The 22,107-nt window shown below is 41.1% G+C and overlaps 1 protein-coding gene across 14 annotated transcripts in view; it reads left to right on the top strand.

The window, feature by feature from the left end:
* Positions 1-22,107, top strand: part of RIMS1 (regulating synaptic membrane exocytosis 1) — a 400,438-nt gene that overhangs the window by 351,021 nt on the left and 27,310 nt on the right. For all 14 annotated transcript variants that reach the window (XM_044292437.1, XM_044292436.1, XM_044292439.1 and 11 more), the window contains 2 exons: positions 8,735-8,876; positions 14,930-15,042. In XM_044292437.1, coding sequence (XP_044148372.1) covers positions 8,735-8,876; positions 14,930-15,042 — 255 coding nt within the window. The remainder of the gene's footprint in view (positions 1-8,734; positions 8,877-14,929; positions 15,043-22,107) is intronic.

Genomic DNA, 22,107 nt, shown 5'->3' on the forward strand with positions numbered 1-22,107 from the left:
CTATCAAACATATATATGAAATTGTTCAGAATATGCTCATGGATACAATCGCCTATGCTATGGCCGTGAATTTCAGAATTGGCTTTCTGCTAATCAGTGGTATAAAAATGACCATACTGTTTGTGTAGCGCTCCCTCCCAAGCTCAACGTGCTGCTGCCACCTCTATCAGTGACTTACCTCGTCTGAGAACAAAGAGATTGGGCATGTTGAAATCCAAAAGCCTAATCCTTCTTTCCTGCAGCATCTGATATCAGGGCAAATTTGGGACATGACCATTCAAATTTGATGGTCTTCTGGTTTCACCACTAATCTAATGTGTGGCCATCATAAGACTTTTGTAAGGCATACATTTAATTGAAAAAGGTAAATATGGTCTTCTACTTGAATCTACTGCTACTTTGGTCAATTATTTTTATAGCTTAATTAAATTATGAATGTGCATATAAGAAAGTTTCAAAGTAGTTGTAAGAGTGAAGTTACACGCTGCAGAATAGCTACAATTTCCAGTGTGCATCTGCACTGAAAATCCACAAGAATGTACGGCACAGTACATGTGGATGGTATTATATGTGTAGTGGAAACAAATCTGCATAGAATTGACTGCAAACTGTGGATATTCTAATCTGCAGCATAACAGTCGGTCTTGGATTTGGGGCAGATTTCATCCTTTGCAGTGCATAGAGTGAAATCTGCATGTAAAGCTACATTCACCAAACCGTATCCATTATGCGGTCTGCAGACCTCAGATCTGCAAAATGGGGATAGCAGCCATGTGCATTCCACACTTTTCATTGTCAAAAAAACTATTCCTGTCCGCAAAACAGGCAAAAACAGGACATGTTCAATAATTTGCAGCATGGCTGCATGGATGCGGACAGCACGCAGATGATATTTGTGTGCCATTCGCATTTTTGCGGCCCCATAGAAGTGAATGGGTCCAAGTACGATGTGAAAAAAAATACAGATCAGACGCAGACCTGTCGTGTGAATGAGGCCTAAGAGTTGGGTTTGAATGTAACCTGTGAATTTTAGTGGAGATTTGCTGCAAACTCTGTGGCAGAAAAAGCCCCTAGAGTGGTCACATTATGCTGGTATTTGGCCTAAAAGTTGTCCAGATTTTTTATCACTTCATTCCCTTGAGCTGGCTATATACGTTAGATAGATGTTGCCTAAACCTGACAATTTTGGCTTGACCAGCCAACCATATAATGTGTATGGGGTCTCCTGTCCTGACCTCTGACAACAGATATCAGTGAAGATAAGGATCGGGTAAGTTGGATTTCAACTGCCCAATCCTTTTGTTCTAAAGAGAATGGCTTTCTCGCTTTGTTCAGTTCAGGACACAGGGGTCTGAGGAGATAGCGGATGGCCAAAAGAGCGTTTTCCCGATGGCTATCTAATATGTATGGCCAGCTTAGTCCTTCTGTTAGCTAGCACGTGGAGAGACAATGGGCACAAGATAAAAAGAATATTTAAATCTTTGGTCTATTTTGAGTGATGAAGAGATTTTACAACTTCTTTACCACTTTATTTAGTATTGTTTACTGTACCATTGATGTTACTATCAACTCTAACTGGAATTGCTCTTTAATCTTCCCAAAGCACATTACTGTCTCAAACCATATTAAAACTCTGGCAATCTGCTTTTAAATTTGGTGCACTGGAGCGAATATTATATTCTTAAAGCTGTAAAGCTTACATAAGAGAAAGAGAGGTGTGCAGCGGGTATGCGGCGTTAACACACTAGAACCATGCATTTGTGTTCAGGTTCATAGTGCATTCAAAACCGTCATACAGTGCAAAAGGTTATTATGTATGTATTAGTATGTATTTAAGTTCTGGACCTCTGTAAAACTTCTGACCTTTTCAAAAATCCTTCAGAGTGTAAATGCCATGCTGTGCTCTCATAATGTTAAATTGTAAGTGCAGTCAAGTGTTTATTGTAGGAATAACCTAAATAGGTGCTGTGGAATTTCTTACTGTCTGTTGTGTGAATTGGAGCAATGCTTGCTATTATGAAAATAGTTAGTGTTGAGCGAATCAGGTTCGGACTGCCGTATCTGAACCTGATTCATTTCAAAACTTTGTTTATAATATGCCCGCCATACTGCATTAAAATGTATAGGCTGCGCTGAGGCCTTCTTCTTTCCACAACTAACATGAGACCTGCTTAGTCTCGTACCGGTGATGTTACAGTTCGGTTCTGCACATACACATTACTGTTTCAAAATCTGAAGCTGAACATAGCTTCGTTAATGAGGCACGGGTTTTAAAACCGTAATTTATCTGCAGAACCGAACTGTAACCTCACAGACTAAGCAAGTCTCGCGTTACACAAACATAGAAGAGGATTCTTTACGGTAAGAGCAGTGAGACTATGGAACTCTCTGCCTGAGGAGGTGGTGATGGTGAGTACAATAAAGGAATTCAAGAGGGGCCTGGATGTATTTCTGGAGCGTAATAATATTACAGGCTATAGCTACTAGAGAGAGATCGTTGATCCAGGGATTTATTCTGATTGCCTGATTGGAGTCGGGAAGAAATTTTTATTCCCCTAAAGTGAGGAAAATTGGCTTCTACCTCACAGTTTTTTTGCCTTCCTCTGGATCAACTTGCAGGATGACAGGTCGAACTGGATGGACAAATGTCTTTTTTCGGCCTTATGTACTATGTTACTATGTTACTATGTTACTTGTGGCTAGAAGAAGAAGGCTTCAGTGGAGCCCATACATTTTACTGCAGTACGGCTCACAAAGCTTTGAAACGAATTGGGTTAGATAGAGCAACACTAAAAATAGTTATAACTAAGGTTTGTATGATGATGAGAAACCTGATGCCACTTTAAATACTATGGAATTACAGAGCAAGGGGGAGGTGATCGCAAGGTCATCTTCTTTAAAATACAAAAATGGATATACTATTGGCATTTTTACTGATCTGCGCAAGAACATGGTCATCTTGGATAGTTGTCGGAGAGCTGCCAAACTTTTAGGCATTGCCTAGCAAATGCTGCTCTTGTATTGTATTTTTAGGGGAGTTTCTACTTAAGATACGCTTATACTGTAGAATCACCTCTTATATTGTTTATTAGTGAAACAAGCAGGTCTGATATTCTATTACACTCATCCAGTTGTACACTATACCTTTAACTTGTTTGGTGATGATCTTTTATTGAAATTTATTTTAGTCAAGATTCCTTTGTAATATACACAGAAACTACTATCCCGTCAATGCTCAAATGGTGGTAGGATGATCTCACTGGAGTAGATAATTATTCTCTGGTGAAAGAAGAAGACAAAATAATCTGTCATTTTAGTAAAATTGACAACAAATCTAAAGGTGCCCATACAAATTAGACAGAATTTGATGAACATGGATCAAACATGGATGACACGATCATCATCTTCCATGTTTGAAATTTTTGTCTGATAGTTACTAGTAGTTGGCTGTATTTGAGTCACACGGTTGATGCACAATTGTCCTATAAATCAGTGTTCCTCAACTCCAGTCCTCAGGGCCCACCTACCGGTCATGATTTGAGAATACCCCACATAATGAATACCTGTGGTAAGTCCTGATGCATGGACACTAATTATATCACCTGCCCAATGCTAAGGAAATCCTTAAAACATGGGTGGCAGGTGGGTCCTGAGGACTGAAGGTGAGGAACCCTACTGTAAATGATCATTCATTCTTTATTATGTACACGTACGGTAAGTCGCTTTGTGTAAAGTCATTGGTCGTTGCTTTCCCATTGTAAGTGAACATGTATGGCTGCGTTTTACTACTGTAACAGCTAAACCGTGTAGCTGTGTAAACTTAACGATTTTTCACCAGATGAACTTTCATTCAATGGTTATTTAACCACCACTCGACTTCTAACCAGAGGTTATGGTCACCTTGGAGCCTAGAGGCTCAGAGTTCTGTTGGATCTAAGCTCTGATCAAAAACTATTATATTAAGAATAAATAAATATGTCTCAAATTATATGTTTTGATGTTAGTGCCAAATACTTTATCTCCCTTTCTTCATCTGTGTAGCCATTGCAAATCTTGTAATCAAGTAGAGATAAATGTGTACATGATAAGTCAAAAGGCGGTGAGCCAACCAAATATGGGAAGATAACTTATCTAGTGCACTGGGCCAATATCACACAGTGGGCCTAAAAAGTCAATCCACCAAATTCAAAGTTGCCATCTTGAAATCTGACAAACATAAACAACGTTTTTCTATGAAATAATATTCAAATTATTATTTATTATTTACTATTAAAGCGACAATTATTCCATAGCGCTGTTGTACATATAAAAAGGGGTATACATACATAATTCAGACAATTGCACTAAGCATGAACAAGACGAGTTACAAACTGGTACAGGAGAGAGGGCTTACAATCTACATGGTATGGGAGAAGTACACAGTAGGTGAGGGTGAAGCTGGTCATGGCATTATTGAGGCAGCAGGGTCACTGGTTGTAGGCTTGTCTGAAGAGGTGGGTTTATAGGTTTATTTTGAAGGATTCCACTGTAGGTAAGAGTCTGATATGTTGGGGTAGCAAATTCCAGAGAATGGGGGATGCACGGGAGAAATCTTGGAGGGGATTGTGGGAAGACGTAATAAGAGGATATGAGAGAAGGAGATCTTGTGAGGATTGGAGATTGCGTGTGGGGATGTATCGGGAAAGTAGCTCAGAGATGTAGGGAGGGGACAGGTTGTGGACAGCCTTGTATGTATTTGTTAGTATTTTAAACTGAATTTGTTGGGCAATGGGGGGCCACTGAAGGGATTGGCAGAGGGAAGAGGCAGAGGAGTAACAGGGTGAGAGGTGGATCAGTCGTGCAGCAGAGTTGAGGATAGGTTGGAGGGATACGAGAGTGCTTGATAGAAAGCCACAGAGGAGTTTGCTGTAGTCTAGGCGGGAGATGATGAGGGCATGTACAATTAGTTTCGCAGACTCAAAGTTGAGCAAAGAGTGGATGCAGGAGATGTTTTTGAGTTGGAGGCGGCAGGTGGTGGATATGTCTTAGATGTGTGGTTGGAAGGAGAGGGCAGAATCCAATGTCACTCCTAGGCAGCAGACTTGGTTGACCGGGGAGAGTGTGCAGCTTGGTGTGGGGGAGGGGGGGGGGTGAGCAGGATGGGGGAAAGATGATGAATTCTGTTTTATCCATGTTAAGTTTTACAAAGCGAGAGCAGAAGGATGATATGGAAGATAGGCATTCTGGGATTCTGGATAGTAGGGTGATGATGTCTGGGCCAGAGAGGTAGATTTGTGTGCCGTCAACATAAAAAAATGATACTGAAAGCCATGGGACTGTTCCATGCCAAAAATGTAGATAGAGAAGAGCAGGAGTCCTAGGACAAAGCCTTGCGGGACACCCAACAGAGAGGGAATGAGACAAGGAGGTGGTGTGAGAGTGGGAGACGCTAAATGTCCATTCTGTGAGGTATGATATGATCCAGGAGAGGGCCAGGTCAGTGATGCCAAGAGATAAGAGAGTTTGTAACAGAAAGGAGTGGTCAACAGTGTCAAAGGCAGAGGACAGGTCAAAGAGAAGGGGGACAGAGTAATGTTTTCTGGTTTTGGCTGTTAGTAGGTCATTGGTGACTTTGGTAAGGGCAGTCTCAGTTGAGTGGTGGGGTCGGAAGCCTGATTGTAGGCAGTCAAAGAGGGAGCAGGAGGAGAGGTGAGAGGGCAGTTCAGAATGGACATGTTGCTCAAGTAGCTTTGAGGCAAATGGAAGAAGTGATATGGGTCGATAACTGGAGAAAGCAGATGGGTCAAGTGAAGGATTTTTGAGGATGGGTGTAATGGTAGCATGTTTAAAAGCAGACAGGAAGACACCAGAGGTTAGTGATAGGTTGAAGAGATAAGTTAGGGCTGGGATAAACACTGTAGTGAGGTTAAGGATGAGGTGGGCTGGGATTGGGTCAAATGCACAGGTAGTGAGATGTGATCTGGAGAGTAGATTGGAGAGTTTTTCTTCTGTAATGGCGGAGAAGCGGGTTTTGGGAGAAGAGGACTGAGCAGTTGTGTAGAGGGTCTGTGGGGACTGTGCACTGAAGCTTTCTCTAATGTTGACTATCTTTACTATAGTTTGGGGAAACGGACCTGCCCTCTTGTTCCAGCGATGCTTCTATCTAGAACTTAATGAATTCTCTATTGTGTTTGTCTATTTACGGGAGCAGGAGCTCGCAACTCCCGCTTCTGGACCACTCAAATTCCATGGTCACATTTCATCACAGCATCTGAGGGGTTGAATGTATGCAATCAGTGTATATATATATATATATATATATATATATAGTGTTGGTGGCACCACACATATACAAACCAGATTCCCAAAAAGTTGGGACACTATACAAATCGTGAATAAAAACTGAATGCAATGATGTGGAGGTGCTAACTTCTAATATTTTATTCAGAATAGAACATAAATCACGGAACAAAAGTTTAAACTGAGAAAATGTACCATTTTAAGGGAAAAATATGTTGAATCAGAATTTCATGGTGTCAACAAATCCCCAAAAAGTTGGGAAAAGGCCATTTTCACCACTGTGTGGCATCTCCCCTTCTTCTTACAACACTCAACAGATGTCTGGGGACCGAGGAGACCAGTTTCTCAAGTTTAGAAATAGGAATGCTCTCCCATTCTTGTCTAATACAGGCCTCTAACTGTTCAATCGTCTTGGGCCTTCTTTGTTGCACCTTCCTCTTTATGATGCGCCAAATGTTCTCTATAGGTGAAAGATCTGGACTGCAGACTGGCCATTTCAGTACCTGGATCCTTCTCCTACGCAGCCATGATGTTGTGATTGATGCAGAATGTGGTCTGGCATTATCTTGTTGAAAAATGCAGGGTCTTCCCTGAAATAGATGACGTCTGGATGGGAGCATATGTTGTTCTAGAACCTGAATATATTTTTCTGCATTGATGGTGCCTTTCCAGACATGCAAGCTGCCCATGCCACACGCACTCATGCAACCCCATACCATCAGAGATGCAGGCTTCTGAACTGAGCGTTGATAACAACTTGGGTTGTCCTTGTCCTCTTTGGTCCGGATGACATGGCGTCCCAGATTTCCAAAAAGAACTTTGAATCGTGACTCGTCTGACCACAGAACAGTCTTCCATTTTGCCACACTCCATTTTAAATGATCCCTGGCCCAGTGAAAACGCCTGAGCTTGTGGCTCTTGCTTAGAAATGGCTTCTTCTTTGCACTGTAGAGTTTCAGCTGGCAACGGCGGATGGCACAGTGGATTGTGTTCACTGACAATGGTTTCTGGAAGTATTCCTGAGCCCATTCTGTGATTTCCTTTACAGTAGCATTCCTGTTTGTGGTGCAGTGTCGTTTAAGTGCCCGGAGATCACGGGCATCCAGTATGGTTTTACGGCCTTGACCCTTACGCACAGAGATTGTTCCAGATTCTCTGAATCTTTGGATGATGTTATGCACAGTTGATGATGATAGATGCAAAGTCTTTGCAATTTTTCGCTGGGTAACACCTTTCTGATATTGCTCCACTATCTTTCTGCGCAACATTGTGGGAATTGGTGATCCTCTACCCATCTTGGCTTCTGAGAGACACTGCCACTCTGAGAAGCTCTTTTTATACCCAATCATGTTGCTAATTGACCTAATTAGTGTTAATTGGTCTTCCAGCTCTTCGTTATGCTCAAATTTACTTTTTCCAGCCTCTTATTGCTACTTGTCCCAACTTTTTGGGGATTTGTTGACACTGTGAAAATTTGAATCAACGTATTTTTCCTTTAAAATGATACATTTACTCGGATTAAACGTTTGATCTGTCATCTACGTTCTATTACAAATAAAATATTGACATTTGCCATCTCCACATCATTGCATTCAGTTTTTATTCACAATTTGTTTAGTGTCCCAACTTTTTGGGAATCCGGTTTGTAGATTTCAGTATATAACTCATTGGATATGCAAATTTTTTAGTTACATGCAATTACAAAAGTATTTAAATCCAGGTGCTGGTTTGCAAAATGTAGAATATTTTTCTTGGGACAACCCCTTTAACCCCTTCTTGACCTCTGCTATACATGTACGGCGAAAGTCAGCACTTTAAAGATGGCACGCACCACGGCTGCCATGTTTCCGCAGCAGATGTATGTGTTTAGCCATCAGGCTGATCGCATACATTTAACCCCTCATTTGCTGTGATGAAATGTGAGCATGGAATCTGAGTGGTCCAGAAGCGGGAGCTGCACGCTCCTTCTCCCATAACAGCGTTTTCCGACTGAGATTGGGGAACCTATTATATTACAGTAATAGCCAGCAGGCTTCGGTAGCCATTACTAAGATATACCAATACAGGCCAGCAGGTGGCAGCACTCTGTTGTTATATTGTAAGGTTTTTATATTTTTTCAGTATTAAAACACAAGATATACTATACAAGTGTGTTACAGTTGTAATCATACTGACCTGGAAAATGAAGGTAACAGGTCAATTTTATCACATAGTGAACGTCGTAAAAAACCTAAAACAAAACATAGAACTATGGCAGAAGTGCAGAATGAAAATGGAACATTGCAAGGTCCTCTAAGGGTTAAATGTAGTTGGGTTGTCTTTGATGCAGTATTAATATCTTAAGCATTACTATAGATTCTTTGCTTCTGTATTAATTCAGTGGATTTGGTTGATGGCTTCAATAAGAAGATATTGACTGCGTGTCACTTAACTAAATCTTCATTCACCTTTATAGATTCTGGCAACAAGAAATTCAAAAGTACAATTCAGAGAAGCACAGAGACGGGAATGGCAGCTGAAATGAGGAGTCGTATGGTGCGACAGCCAAGCCGAGAGTCGACAGATGGAAGTATTAACAGTTACAGCTCTGAGGGAAAGTAAGTACATGGTGGAGGAAGATTAATAGCAATATGTCTGCTATCATTCCTCATTTCCGTTCATCCCATACAAAAGAAAAAGAAATTGTGATCTCTGGGTCTTATGACATGGATTGCACATTTTTCTCAGTGCTGAATAGATTTTCACAGATGTGTAAAGAATATTACATAACGTTCCTGCCACTGATAGGGTATGTAGGTCTCTAAAGTAGTCGCTTTAACCTTTAGAGGACAGTAAAGCCTGGCTGAACATCAAGCTATAGTTTGAATGAATAAATAACATTACTAAGACTTTTTACTTGTTGTTGGTTGTGGTTTAGAACCAGTCTGCAATGGGCGGACAAAAAACTTAAAGGGTATGTCCTATTGGGCATAGTGACTTCCTAGAGGGGTCCATCTAGAAACTGGACTGAGTCAGACCATGGTCACCTGCTCACTTGTATGGGTAATACTGCATTTCCTTTGCCATGGCCACTGCAGGGGAGACGAGTCGCCATGGTGGCTTCATTCTAATTAAATGTTGTCTACATGGGATAACCCATCTAACATTATACACTGCACAATGTACTAACCACTACATTCCCTACTAAGCAGCACAGCAGAGCATGATATGTATTCAAATTCACACTTTTCATGTCACAAGTTTTTTTTAAAGGGAACCTGTCACAATAAAAATGCAATGTAAGGAGCAGGCATTGTGATATAGAGCAGAGGAGCTGAGCAGATTGATATATAGTTTTATGGGAAAAGATTCAGTAAAACTTGTCATATATTAATTTATATTCCTTTTCATTCTGGGCTTTGAAGTCAAGGAGGCGGTCCTATCAGTGATTGACAGCCTTCTCTCTATGACTGTGTATACAGAGATAGCTGTCAGTCACTGAATGAAGACAAGGAGGAGGTCCTATCAGTGACTGACAGCCTTTCCTCTATGACTGTGTATATAGCGATAGCTGTCAGTCACTGACTGAAGACAAGGAGTCGGTCCTATCAGTGACTGACAGCCTTCCCTCTATGACTGTGTATACAGAGATAGCTGTCACTCGCTGACTGAAGACAAGGAGGCAGTCCTATCAGTGACTGACAGCCTTCTCTCTATGACTGTGTATACAGAGATAGCTGTCAGTCACTGACTGAAGACAAGGAGGCGGTCCTATCAGTGACTGACAGCCTTCCCTCTATGACTGTGTATACAGAGATAGCTGTCAGTCACTGACTAAAGACGGTCCTATCAGTGACTGACAGCCTTCCCTCTATGACTGTGTATACAGAGATAGCCGTCAGTCACTGACTGAAGACAAGGAGTCGGTCCTATCAGTGATTGGACGCCTTCCCTCTATGACTGTGTATAGAGAGATAGCTGTCAGTCACTGACTGAAGACAAGGAGTCGGTCCTATCAGTGACTGACAGCCTTCCCTCTATGACTGTGTATACAGAGATAGCTGTCAGTCACTGACTGAAGACAAGGAGGCGGTCCTATCAGTGACTGACAGCCTTCCCTCTATGACTATGTATACAGAGATAGCTGTCAGTCACTGACTGAAGACAAGGAGTCGGTCCTATCAGTGACTGACAGCCTTCCCTCTATGGCTGTGTATACAGAGATAGCTGTCAGTCACTGACTGAAGACAAGGAGACGGTCCTATCAGTGACTGACAGCCTTCCCTCTATGACTGTGTATACAGAGATAGCCGTCAGTCACTGACTGAAGACAAGGAGACGGTCCTATCAGTGATTGACAGCCTTCCCTCTATGACTGTGTATACAGAGATAGCCGTCAGTCACTGACTGAAGACAAGGAGGCTGTCCTATCAGTGATTGACAGCCTTCCCTCTATGACTGTGTACAGAGATAGCTGTCAGTCACTGACTGAAGACAAGCAGTTGGTCCTATCAGTGACTGACAGCCTTCCCTCTATGACTGTGTATACAGAGATAGCCGTCAGTCACTGACTGAAGACAAGCAGTCGATCCTATCAGTGACTGACAGCCTTCCCTCTATGACTTTGTATACAGAGATAGCTGTCAGTCACTGACTAAAGACAAGGAGTCGGTCCTATCAGTGACTGACTGTCATGGTCTTACCTTCTTGCTGTTCTCCTTCGTTTGACATGTGCTGGCGGCCATCTTGGTTTCTGGGTTTCTTGTAGCCTCCCACCCTGCGGCTTCTCCTTCCCACTGGGAGGAGCTGGATGCCTAGCTCATATATATAGGAGGTCTGTGGCTTCAGTTCCTTGCTTGTTCCTCCTGTGTTCACATGCTTCTAAGACTGCTGCTGCTTCTGGTTCCTGATCCTGGCTTCGTCTGACTACCCTGCTGGTTCCTGATCCAGGCTTCGTCTGACTACCCTGCTGGTTCCTGATCCAGGCTTCGTCTGACTACCCTTCCGGTTCCTGACCTCTGGCTTCGCAAGACCCTGCTTCGGTTTAGCCATCCGTTTGGACTTTTGCCTTACAGCTTGATTTTCAATAAAGCCTTCTTATTTCCACTTACCTCTTGTTGTACGTCTGGTTCATGGTTCCTTGACACTGACAGCCTTCCCTCTATGACTTTGTATACAGAGATAGCTGTCAGTCACTGACTGAAGACAAGCAGTCGGTCCTATCAGTGATTGACAGCCTTCTCCCTATGACTGTGTATACAGAGATAGCTGTCAATCACTGATAGGACCGCCTCCTTGACTTCAAAGCTCAGAATGAGCAGGAATATAGATGAATAAATTTTCCATCAAACTATATATCAATCTGCTCAGCTCCTGTGCTCTATATCACAATGCCTGCTCCTTACATTGCATTTTTATTGTGATAGGTTCCCTTTAAACCCAACACTAGATTGCATTTTAGCAGTAAGAAGGTGCTGAATGTATTACGATTTTGGTCAGACTTCTAATATACTTTACACTGTAAATAGGCCTCTACTGTGCAAACATATGACAAAAGTATGTAAATTTTTTCATATATTTCACAGGTTTCTGGAAATCTGGGCAGGATTGAATATTACGTGGGCTACAAGGCTTTTTGAATCACAAAATATGTGCATGTTAAAAGGGTTGCCCAGGGACATTATTTTGCTGTTTTGGAAAATAAATCCCTCTGTGTTTGTGACATGTATGAAGGGGCTTGCTCTCAGGCTCAGTTCATTACTGGGGCAAAGCAGGGGCTAGTTCAGCTAATTCATTTTGATTCTGTGTATAAAACCTATGATTTCCATTGTACCCTGTCAATCAACGTGCGGAGGGTGTGGCAGTTGCAGAGAGGGCTGAGCCTCTAGGTCACGGATGTCATATGACTCATAGCCCTCCAGCTGTTGCAAAACAACAACTCCCAGCATGCCCTGATAGCTGAGTAATGTCCATGCATGATGGGAGTTGTAGTTTTGCAACAGTTGGAGGGCCACGAGTTTGACATCCCTGCTCTAGGTGAGACAACAACACTCCTGTTCCTCCTAGAGGCTCATTTTCATATATTAAAACTTTATTTTTCTCCAAAATGCTGGCACAAATCAGGATGGGACCAACACAGATTGTTGTTTTTCTTACGGACATGTCGCAAGTAGCCTGTTTTACTGCTATAAATCTGGTGACAGAAACCCTTTAACCTAGAAAGAATGCCAAACTGTCATGATCTAAATTATCATCATGCAGCAGTGTTTGGATGCAGTAATATGGACGACTTGTGGTCAGTGATTCCCTTAAAAACGTTAAAGGGGTTGTGTCACTTCAGTAAGTGCAATTCATTATGTAGAGGAAGTTAATACAAGCCACTTACTAATGTATTGTGATTGTCCATATTGCTTCCTTCGCTGGCTGGACTCATTTTTCTTTCACATTATACACTGCTCGTTTCCATGGTTACAGACCACCCTGCAATCCATCAGTAGTGGTTGTGCTTGCACACTATAGAAAAAAGCATCAGCCTCTCTGGTGGCCGGGTCCATAGGAGTGCACATAGGCTGATGTTTTTACCTATATTGTGCAAGCACGACCACCACTGATGGATTGCAGGGTGGTCTGTAACCATGGAACCAAGCAGTGTATAATGTGATATAAAAAATGAATCCAGCCAGCAAAAGAAGCAAAATGGACAATCACATTACATTAGTAAGTGTCTTGTAAGACAACCCCTTTAACTATGCTAGCATTTCCAAGGAAGAGGCCCTATTACTGCTTAGTACGACAACATTCTGGACTGCCTGTGCCACAGACATTAAGTGATTGTATATTTATAATGGCAGGAACATTTACCAGACCTTTGGGATTATCAATTCCAACAATACTGGAGAATAATACAATTCCCTGACAATCTTTAACATGGTTTTAAAGTGGAGCTTCTGTACTCCAAACTATGTCTAGGCAAATAGTGGTTTGGGACAGCCATCAATATATTACTGAACAGCCACAGTGCCATCTGAACACCTATAAATACTGTATATGGAAATTACTTAAAAATACACATGGTTATTGTGGATTTGAGGTTCTTTTCTCACACTTTCTCATAATAACAGCAGATGATGTTCAGAGGTGTAACTTAACGCTCCCTGGCCCCAATTAAAAATATGGCCCTTTACTATCACATATTGAGGGAGATTTATCAAAATTGGTATAAAGGAAAACTGGCTTAGTTGCCCATAGCAACTAATTCCACCTTACACTTTCCAAAGGAGTTCTGAAAGATGAGATGGCATCTGATTGGTTGCTAGGGGCAACTAAGCCCGTTTTTTTTTAATGATAAATCTCCCCCATTGTTTATAGTACTGGTCTCCAGGAGCTGGTTGATAGCTATGTCCTTGATGATATTATACAGTACCTAAAGGATTTCAGCCACAGTAAACCATATTCCCAAATTAGACATTTATGAAATATCTACAAGAGGTGCCATAAGTGTCTGATTTTGCAGTTCCTGCCTAGGACCCAAGGCTAAGGATGAACGTAAGGGTTGTCATGCATGTTTCTCTCTGTTTCCCTTCTGATGGAGGTATAAAAACAGCCAAACAAGCATACTCATGTGTTTTCATGGCTCCTAGAGAAGTGAATGCAGACGGCCACAGACATGCATTGCCACCTCTGCATTTCTTCTGCACTTAGATGTAGCAGCTGCTCCCAATCTGGAGATAGCTGCAGGTCCTGAAGGTGGTACGTTTACAAGTAGCTTGCATAGATTCCAGGAAAAATTCTCAAAGGGAACCTGATATTTTGAAGATGGTATGACCTGCAGTCGGCATGTTATAGAACAGATTGAGCTAGAGAAGATTGATATATAGTTTTGTCAGAAACGTTCCAATTGAACTTCTTTATTGAGTTGAATATCATTAATTTAATTCTCTGCTCTTTCTGTGCTTAGGAGTTCATCAGCGGTCCTACTTAGTGATTGACAGCTTTCTCTGAATGCATGCTCATACACAGAAGACTCTCTGACTGAGTAGTCGACCACTGCTAAGACTAAGTTTACATTTGTGAATGAGGTTTCAGCAAAAAAATAGGATAAAAAAATCTCTGTGATCAGCAATATATTGTCTTGCATAGTGCTGGTATGCTGGTACGGTACCTATGCCGGAAAACCGACAAACCCCATTGTAGTTAGTGGGATACATTAGGCACCAGCGGTAGGTTGCATATACCGGATCCAGCTATTGAGGTATTGTGATCCTGTCTGCTAAGCTCCTCCTGATGCTGCCTGCAGATAGGACTGCTTGTATAGTATAAAAAACACGGGTGGACAGCACTCCTAAGTAAAAATGCTGCGGGTGCTCGTCTCCGAGGGAGCTGGTAAAAGGCCCCCCAATATTAACAACTTGTAGATGTCCAAAAAATAAAAAAATGGAGACAGCACGTCCAAAAAGGTGAGTTTTAATTCCAGATGCAATGTTTCGGCTTAGTGATAGCCTTTGTCAATCGTCCATCACTAAGCCGAAACGTTGCATTTGGAATTAAAACTCACCTAGTCATTAGTCTATCACATATAACAATCTGATTTAAAAAAAATAGACAATATTACAGACAAAGTAAAGAATTATAAATGTGTTCAATACAACTAATAAAACTTTTTTTTTTCCAGTTTAATATTTCCAGGAGTAAGATTGGGGGTTGACAGCCAGTTCAGCGACTTCCTAGATGGACTTGGACCTGCTCAACTAGTTGGTCGACAGACATTAGCAACACCTGCAGTGGGTAAGAATCACATAAAGAAAAGACTGTCATGCTGACATTTTGTAATGTTAAAAAAACATAAGCATGGGTTTAATGTTGGCTTGCCCTATAGCAATAGTAAGGAAGCCCTCCAACCCCCACCCCCAAACTTAACCACATGAAGTAAATGTACCATCAAGCCATATAAATATATAGTAGGTGTCTGTATCCTTTTTTGTATGTGCCTATTGAAAAAAAATCAAAGCTGAAGTTCTCAGTGTGCTTTGCAATACAGGAAAGGCATAGCAAGTCATCAGTGGCAGATCGTAAGCAAAGGTCGGCAGGGTACTGCTAGAGCATCTGCATTGGATTGGAGGAGGAAGGAAGAGGTATGGGTGGGTCACATCACCCTTTATTTTTCCATCCTTCTGATCCACAAGAAGAACAGACAAATAAAGAAAAAAACAGATTTTGAAAAAAAAAAGGTCCCGAGCATCAGTTTTGCACATTTGGCATCCATTTGAGCTATTCCTGACTGAGATCTGTTTTTTTTAAATCGAAAAAAAAGTATTGTCTAAAGTAACAGATCTCAGATGTGAACACTCCTTAAGTAGTGTTTTTTCATTTTATAACATTTGCAACTATTTTATTTTATTTTTTGCTGATAGCACCGAGAAGAGTGGTACAAACATACCTTTTGTGGATCTTTTATTATCAGGAGTGGTGTGAGCATGAAGTTTTATTTTATCAAGTTGTGCTCCTGCAATTGTCCTACTTCACTTTGTAGTGCTCTCTGCAGTGTGACAGCTTTAGTGGTCTCCTGGTTGGATACTTCAGCTGTCACTCAAGGCAGAGGGGTTGGGTTGTGAAGCAGCTCAATGCAGGGAGCAATTCACAGTGAAACTCCGCCACCAGTGCACTTACAGAAGCAAAATCTGGCAGAATGAAACTTCATATTCACATCCCTGATAATAAAAGCTCTGCAAAAGGAATGTTTTCCCTGCTCTACCCAACCCCTACTTAGCACTGTCAGCAGTTTTACATTGTCACAAGTACTGACAGACACCCTTTAAGATAGAACTGAGAGCTGGGGTTCTTCAAGAGTGGGTCATGGGTTACTTTATGGTCATAAATTTGGAATCACTGCTTTAAGCAATACTGTAATCTGGCTTCACTTAAAAAATGCAGCTGAACATTTCTACTTAAGGTCATGAGCCCAGGAACCTTCCAGTGGAGTAAAGTTTATACGCAGTAATGAGATTAGTGTGCTAGCCTGGGAACTGATTACATTGCATCAGCATATTGCAGCACACTAATATTCTGTCAGACTTCTATACATAGTTTATGTTTCCAAAATTGCTATAGTCTTGTGAATATTAGTTTAGCATAAAAATGGTTATAACTAGGAATATTGTCACACGTACAGCAAACTTGTTGCAGGAATTTACAGTACAGACCAAAAGTTTGGACACACCTTCTCATTCAAAGAGTTTTCTTTATTTTCATGACTATGAAAATTGTAGATTCACACTGAAGGCATCAAAACTATGAATTAACACATGTGGAATTATATACATAACAAAAAAGTATGAAACAACTGAAAATATGTCATATTCTAGGTTCTTCAAAGTAGCCACCTTTTGCTTTGATTACTGCTTTGCACACTCTTGGCATTCTCTTGATGAGCATCAAGAGGTAGTCACCTGAAATGGCCTTCCAACAGTCTTGAAGGAGTTCCCAGAGATGCTTAGCACTTGTTGGCCCTCTTGCCTTCACTCTGCGGTCCAGCTCACCCCAAACCATCTCGATTGGGTTCAGGTCCGGTGACTGTGGAGGCCAGGTCATCTTGCGCAGCACCCCATCACTCTCCTTCATGGTCAAATAGCCCTTACACAGCCTGGAGGTGTGTTTGGGGTCATTGTCCTGTTGAAAAATAAATGATGGTCCAACTAAACGCAAACCGGATGGAATAGCATGCCGCTGCAAGATGCTGTGGTAGCCATGCTGGTTCAGTATGCCTTCAATTTTGAATAAATCCCCAACAGTGTCACCAGCAAAGCACCCCCACACCATCACACCTCCTCCTCCATGCTTCACGGAGAGAACCAGGCATGTAGAGTCCATCCGTTCACCTTTTCTGCGTCGCACAAAGACACGGTGGTTGGAACCAAAGATCTCAAATTTGGACTCATCAGACCAAAGCACAGATTTCCACTGGTCTAATGTCCATTCCTTGTGTTCTTTAGCCCAAACAAGTCTCTTCTGCTTGTTGCCTGTCCTTAGCAGTGGTTTCCTAGCAGATATTCTACCATGAAGGCCTGATTCACACAGTCTCCTCTTAACAGTTGTTCTAGAGATGTGTCTGCTGCTAGAACTCTGTGTGGCATTGACCTGGTCTCTAATCTGAGCTGCTGTTAACCTGCGATTTCTGAGGCTGGTGACTCGGATGAACTTATCCTCCGCAGCAGAGGTGACTCTTGGTCTTCCTTTCCTGGGGCGGTCCGCATGTGAGCCAGTTTCTTTGTAGTGCTTGATGGTTTTTGTGACTGCACTTAGGGACACTTTCAAAGTTTTCCCAATTTTTCGGACTGACTGACCTTTATTTCTTAAAGTAATGATGGCCACTCGTTTTTCTTTACTTAGCTGCTTTTTTCTTGCCATAATACAAATTTTAACAGTCTATTCAGTAGGACTATCAGCTGTGTATCCACCTGACTTCTCCACAACGCACAACTGATGGTCCCAACCCCATTTATAAGGCAAGAAATCCCACTTATTAAACCTGACAGGGCACACCTGTGAAGTGAAAACCATTTCAGGTGACTACCTCTTGATGCTCATCAAGAGAATGCCAAGAGTGTGCAAAGCAGTAATCAAAGCAAAAGGTGGCTACTTTGAAGAACCTAGAATATGACATATTTTCAGTTGTTTCATACTTTTTTGTTATGTATATAATTCCACATGTGTTAATTCATAGTTTTGATGCCTTCAGTGTGAATCTACAATTTTCATAGTCATGAAAATAAAGAAAACTCTTTGAATGAGAAGGTGTGTCCAAACTTTTGGTCTGTACTGTATGTACCTGTCCTATTCATGTACACAGGACTTGAAGAAATCCATGCACTTGCACCAAAATAACGTCTTTGAGACTAGTGGAAGTGAGTTTGCTTTGCAGAACTTTTTGAAACAAAATCTGCTTTGTGTGAAAATATATACAAAGAGATAAATTTGCTGTCTGTGAACAGCTCTTTGAGTTTTCTAGGGCTGGAATCACATACACAGTTTTTGATAAATTTGTTCAGCCAAAGTCAGAAGTGGATCTAAAAGGAGAGGCTAGTATAAGGCTGGGTTCACACGGGTGAGATTTCCGCGCGGGTGCAATGCGTGAGGTGAACACATTGCACCCGCACTGAATCTGGACCCATTTATTTCTATGGGGCTGTGCACATAAGCTGTGGTTTTCACGCATCACTTGTGCGTTGCATGAAAATCGCAGCATTCTCTATACTGTGCGTTTTTCAGGCAACGCAGGCCCCATAGAAATGAATGGGTCTGCGTGAAATTTGCAAGCATCCGCAAGCAAGTGCAGATGTGGTGCGATTTTCACGTGTAGTTGCTAAGATAAAAGTCTATTCACTGTATTATTTTCCCTTATAACATGGTTATAAGGGAAAATAATAGCATTCTTTAATGCAGAATGCTTAGTAGAAGCTCAATTGAGGGTTAAAAAATAAAAAATAATTAACTCACCTCCTCCTCTTGATCTCGTAGTTGCCGATCTCTTCTTACTTCTTTAATCATGAGCTGCTGGCTAAAGGTCCTGTGGTGAAGTTACATCACATGGTCCATCACCGTGGTGATGGGCCATGTGATTGGACCATGTGATGAGCTCAGTGACGTCACCACAGGTCCTTTGACAGGTCCTGAAGAAAGAACAGGAGACTGGCAGCTACGTGATCAATTGGAGGAGGTGAGTTAATTTTTTATTTATTTTTTTAACCCTCAATTGACCTTCTACTAAGCATTCTGTATTAAAGAATGCTATTATTTTCCCTTATAACCATGTTATAAGGGAAAATAATTACATCTACACAACCTTGAACCCAAACCTGAACTTCAGTGAAGAAGTTCGGGTCTGGGTACCACATTCAGTTTTTTATCACGCGCGTGCAAAACGCTTTGCACCCTGAAATTGCGTACCTACTCGCGCGGGTTTGCCGCAATGCACCCGGGACGCATCCTGAGCCAAAACGTGACGCCCCCGTGTGAACCCAGTCTAAAGGAAAGAATGATAGATTCTCTATTATTTTGTGTCAACTCATGCGTTAGGCTTAATAATCTGCATAAAAAAAAGCTGCCACTAAAAGCATAAACCGTGTGTGGTTTCAGCCTTAGTTCATAAGCCATAATCCACTTTGTAACCCCACTACATAGAACATATTTCAACACCACGGAACCCAGTCTAGAACAAACAGAATCTACAGCCAAAAGGAACCTGAAGGATCGGACCTAACGACTTGTCTATGTGTATTTACCCCAAGATTTGTAAGCCCATTTCATACATGGCATTAGGGAATAAGAACTGAGTGCATGCAGTTTTAGAATAGAATATTAATATTAATTTAATGGTTACTCAGTGTGTAATAAATGTAATCCCCTGGGTATGCAGGCTTAATATACAATATCTGATTTGTTTTCTACTATTCTTTAACATGAGGATCACCGATTGCAGTAATAATAGACCAATTCTCCGGGAGATTTCTTTCCAGTTGTACGTGCTGCGTGTACAGGTGCCTGCTCTATTGTATTGTACTGGCACCATCTACTGTCTATTTAGCACACTGGGTTTAGTTTAGCTCCTAGTAAAGCAGTGACTACTTTAGGACGTCAGCACTTTACGAATGTGTTCAAGTGCTGGAATATGAGACTAAACACTGCATCGGACGGATGTTTACAGACCCGCCATGTAAAAGAAAACCATGTATTATTTATACCGAGTACAAGGCACTTACTATCAATATTATCAAATCTTCATGTGGGTCAGAACATCTGACATACAAGTTCACTGGGCTTGTTATTAATATTCAATATATTATAAATATTTGTACGCTCCGATACGTTAATGAGTCTTGACCAGGACCCCTATAAAGAACCCCACTTACTATGACCATCTAAATCACCACCAGAGCAGCCAACTGGTTTGTTGGCAAAAAATAAAAAACGCATGATAGCATGTTTCCTGCATTTTGTTCACTGAAGTCAGATCTTACATTGTATATAAAAAAAATAATAATAATAATAATATGTTCTCATAATGTGACCAAAGTATGGTGGCTCATTGATTGGCTCTTGTGCCCTTTAACCCTAGGGTTCTAGGTTTGAACCTAACCAAGGGCAACAGTAGCATTAAGGAGGACAGTTACTAAGATCGGCGATTTAGACGCCGGTCTTAGTCCCTGTCCGCTGCAACCTGATACGCCTAAGTTACCCTATAGAGAAGGTTTTGTTAAAAGGACAGAAAAAACACTAAGTGGTACCCTGTGCCATTTTATTGGCATTGAAAAATTGCAAGCAACGTGTTTGTTACTTTTTAAACAGGACTTACGTGAAATTTTGTTTCATGGGGGACGAGCGCATTGGGCCAACACATTTATTTTCAATTGTGCAAAAACCTACTGCAGCTCTGACTTGCTGTAGATTTCATTCTGGCACATGGACTGCTGGAGGTTGCGCCTAATTTATTACAGGGCGTGAGCATCGTCGTAAATTAGGCGCATCCTCAGGCAGTGCAGGAGATTTCAAAGAAGAATGCTAGTCTTTGATAAATCTCCCCTCAGGAGCTTTAGCATGCTGCGTTTTTGAGAAGAAGCCAGAAAAACATAAAACACCATCTAATTAACATAAATGGCAGTAGCAAAAAACTTATGTGTGAAAGTACCTTAATTGTGGCGACTCTGCTTGAAATCTTATTTGTTTTCTACTTCTGGAAATAGCTGCTGATGGAACATTTAGTACATAGATACCATCTGTAGACCATGACATTTGTTTTTATATGTACTATTTGCACAAATAGCAGATATACATCACAGGAATTATTTCTGTAGAAGAAAAATGTTATTTCAGTTGGTCTGTAGGCAAACAAATCATTGACATGAGCAAAGTGTTATGAGGCCCTTGAGATTGCCATTGTGTAAGCTGAGGCAATATTTATAAAAGTTCTACTCGTCTGTTTATTCCAAAATCTCATCATCACTGAGACAGGAGGCCAAACTTTACTGTCAAGTCCTACTGTCAAGTATTTTATAAAGTGTATTAAACCATATGCTTTTTTTTTTTACCAACTATTACTTATCAGCCATCTCTAAAATTCCCAGCTGTACAAAGTCGTAATACAGCACTCAGAGGTCTTTGACCCTTCTGTACCTCTGATTTTATATGGAGGCATACAGTGGTTTATGCCTGTCAGATTGCATGCGCCATCCGTTTTTTGTTATAGGAAAATGGAGTGTGCCATAGGATGTATGAAAATGTTCCTATAATAATACAGTATGAAGATTTTTATGTATGCATTTTTTCTATTCAGTCATCTACAGGGAGTGCAGAATTATTAGGCAGGGTTGTATTTTTGAGGATTAATTTTATTATTGAACAACAACCATGTTCTCAATGAACCCAAAAAACTCATTACTATCAAAGCTGAATATTTTTGGAAGTAGTTTTTAGTTTGTTTTTAGTTTTAGCTATTTTAGGGGGATATCTGTGTGTGCAGGTGACTATTACTGTGCATAATTATTAGGCAACTTAACAAAAAACAAATATATACCCATTTCAATTATTTATTTTTACCAGTGAAACCAATATAACATCTCAACATTCACAAATATACATTTCTGACATTCAAAAACAAAACAAAAACAAATCAGTGACCAATATAGCCACCTTTCTTTGCAAGGACACTCAAAAGCCTGCCATCCATGGATTCTGTCAGTGTTTTGATCTGTTCACCATCAACATTGCATGCAGCAGCAACCACAGCCTCCCAGACACTGTTCAGAGAGGTGTACTGTTTTCCCTCCTTGTAAATCTCACATTTGATGATGGACCACA

Source organism: Bufo gargarizans, chromosome 4 (assembly GCF_014858855.1).
Source record: "Bufo gargarizans isolate SCDJY-AF-19 chromosome 4, ASM1485885v1, whole genome shotgun sequence".
Classification (NCBI taxonomy): Eukaryota; Metazoa; Chordata; class Amphibia; order Anura; family Bufonidae; genus Bufo; species Bufo gargarizans.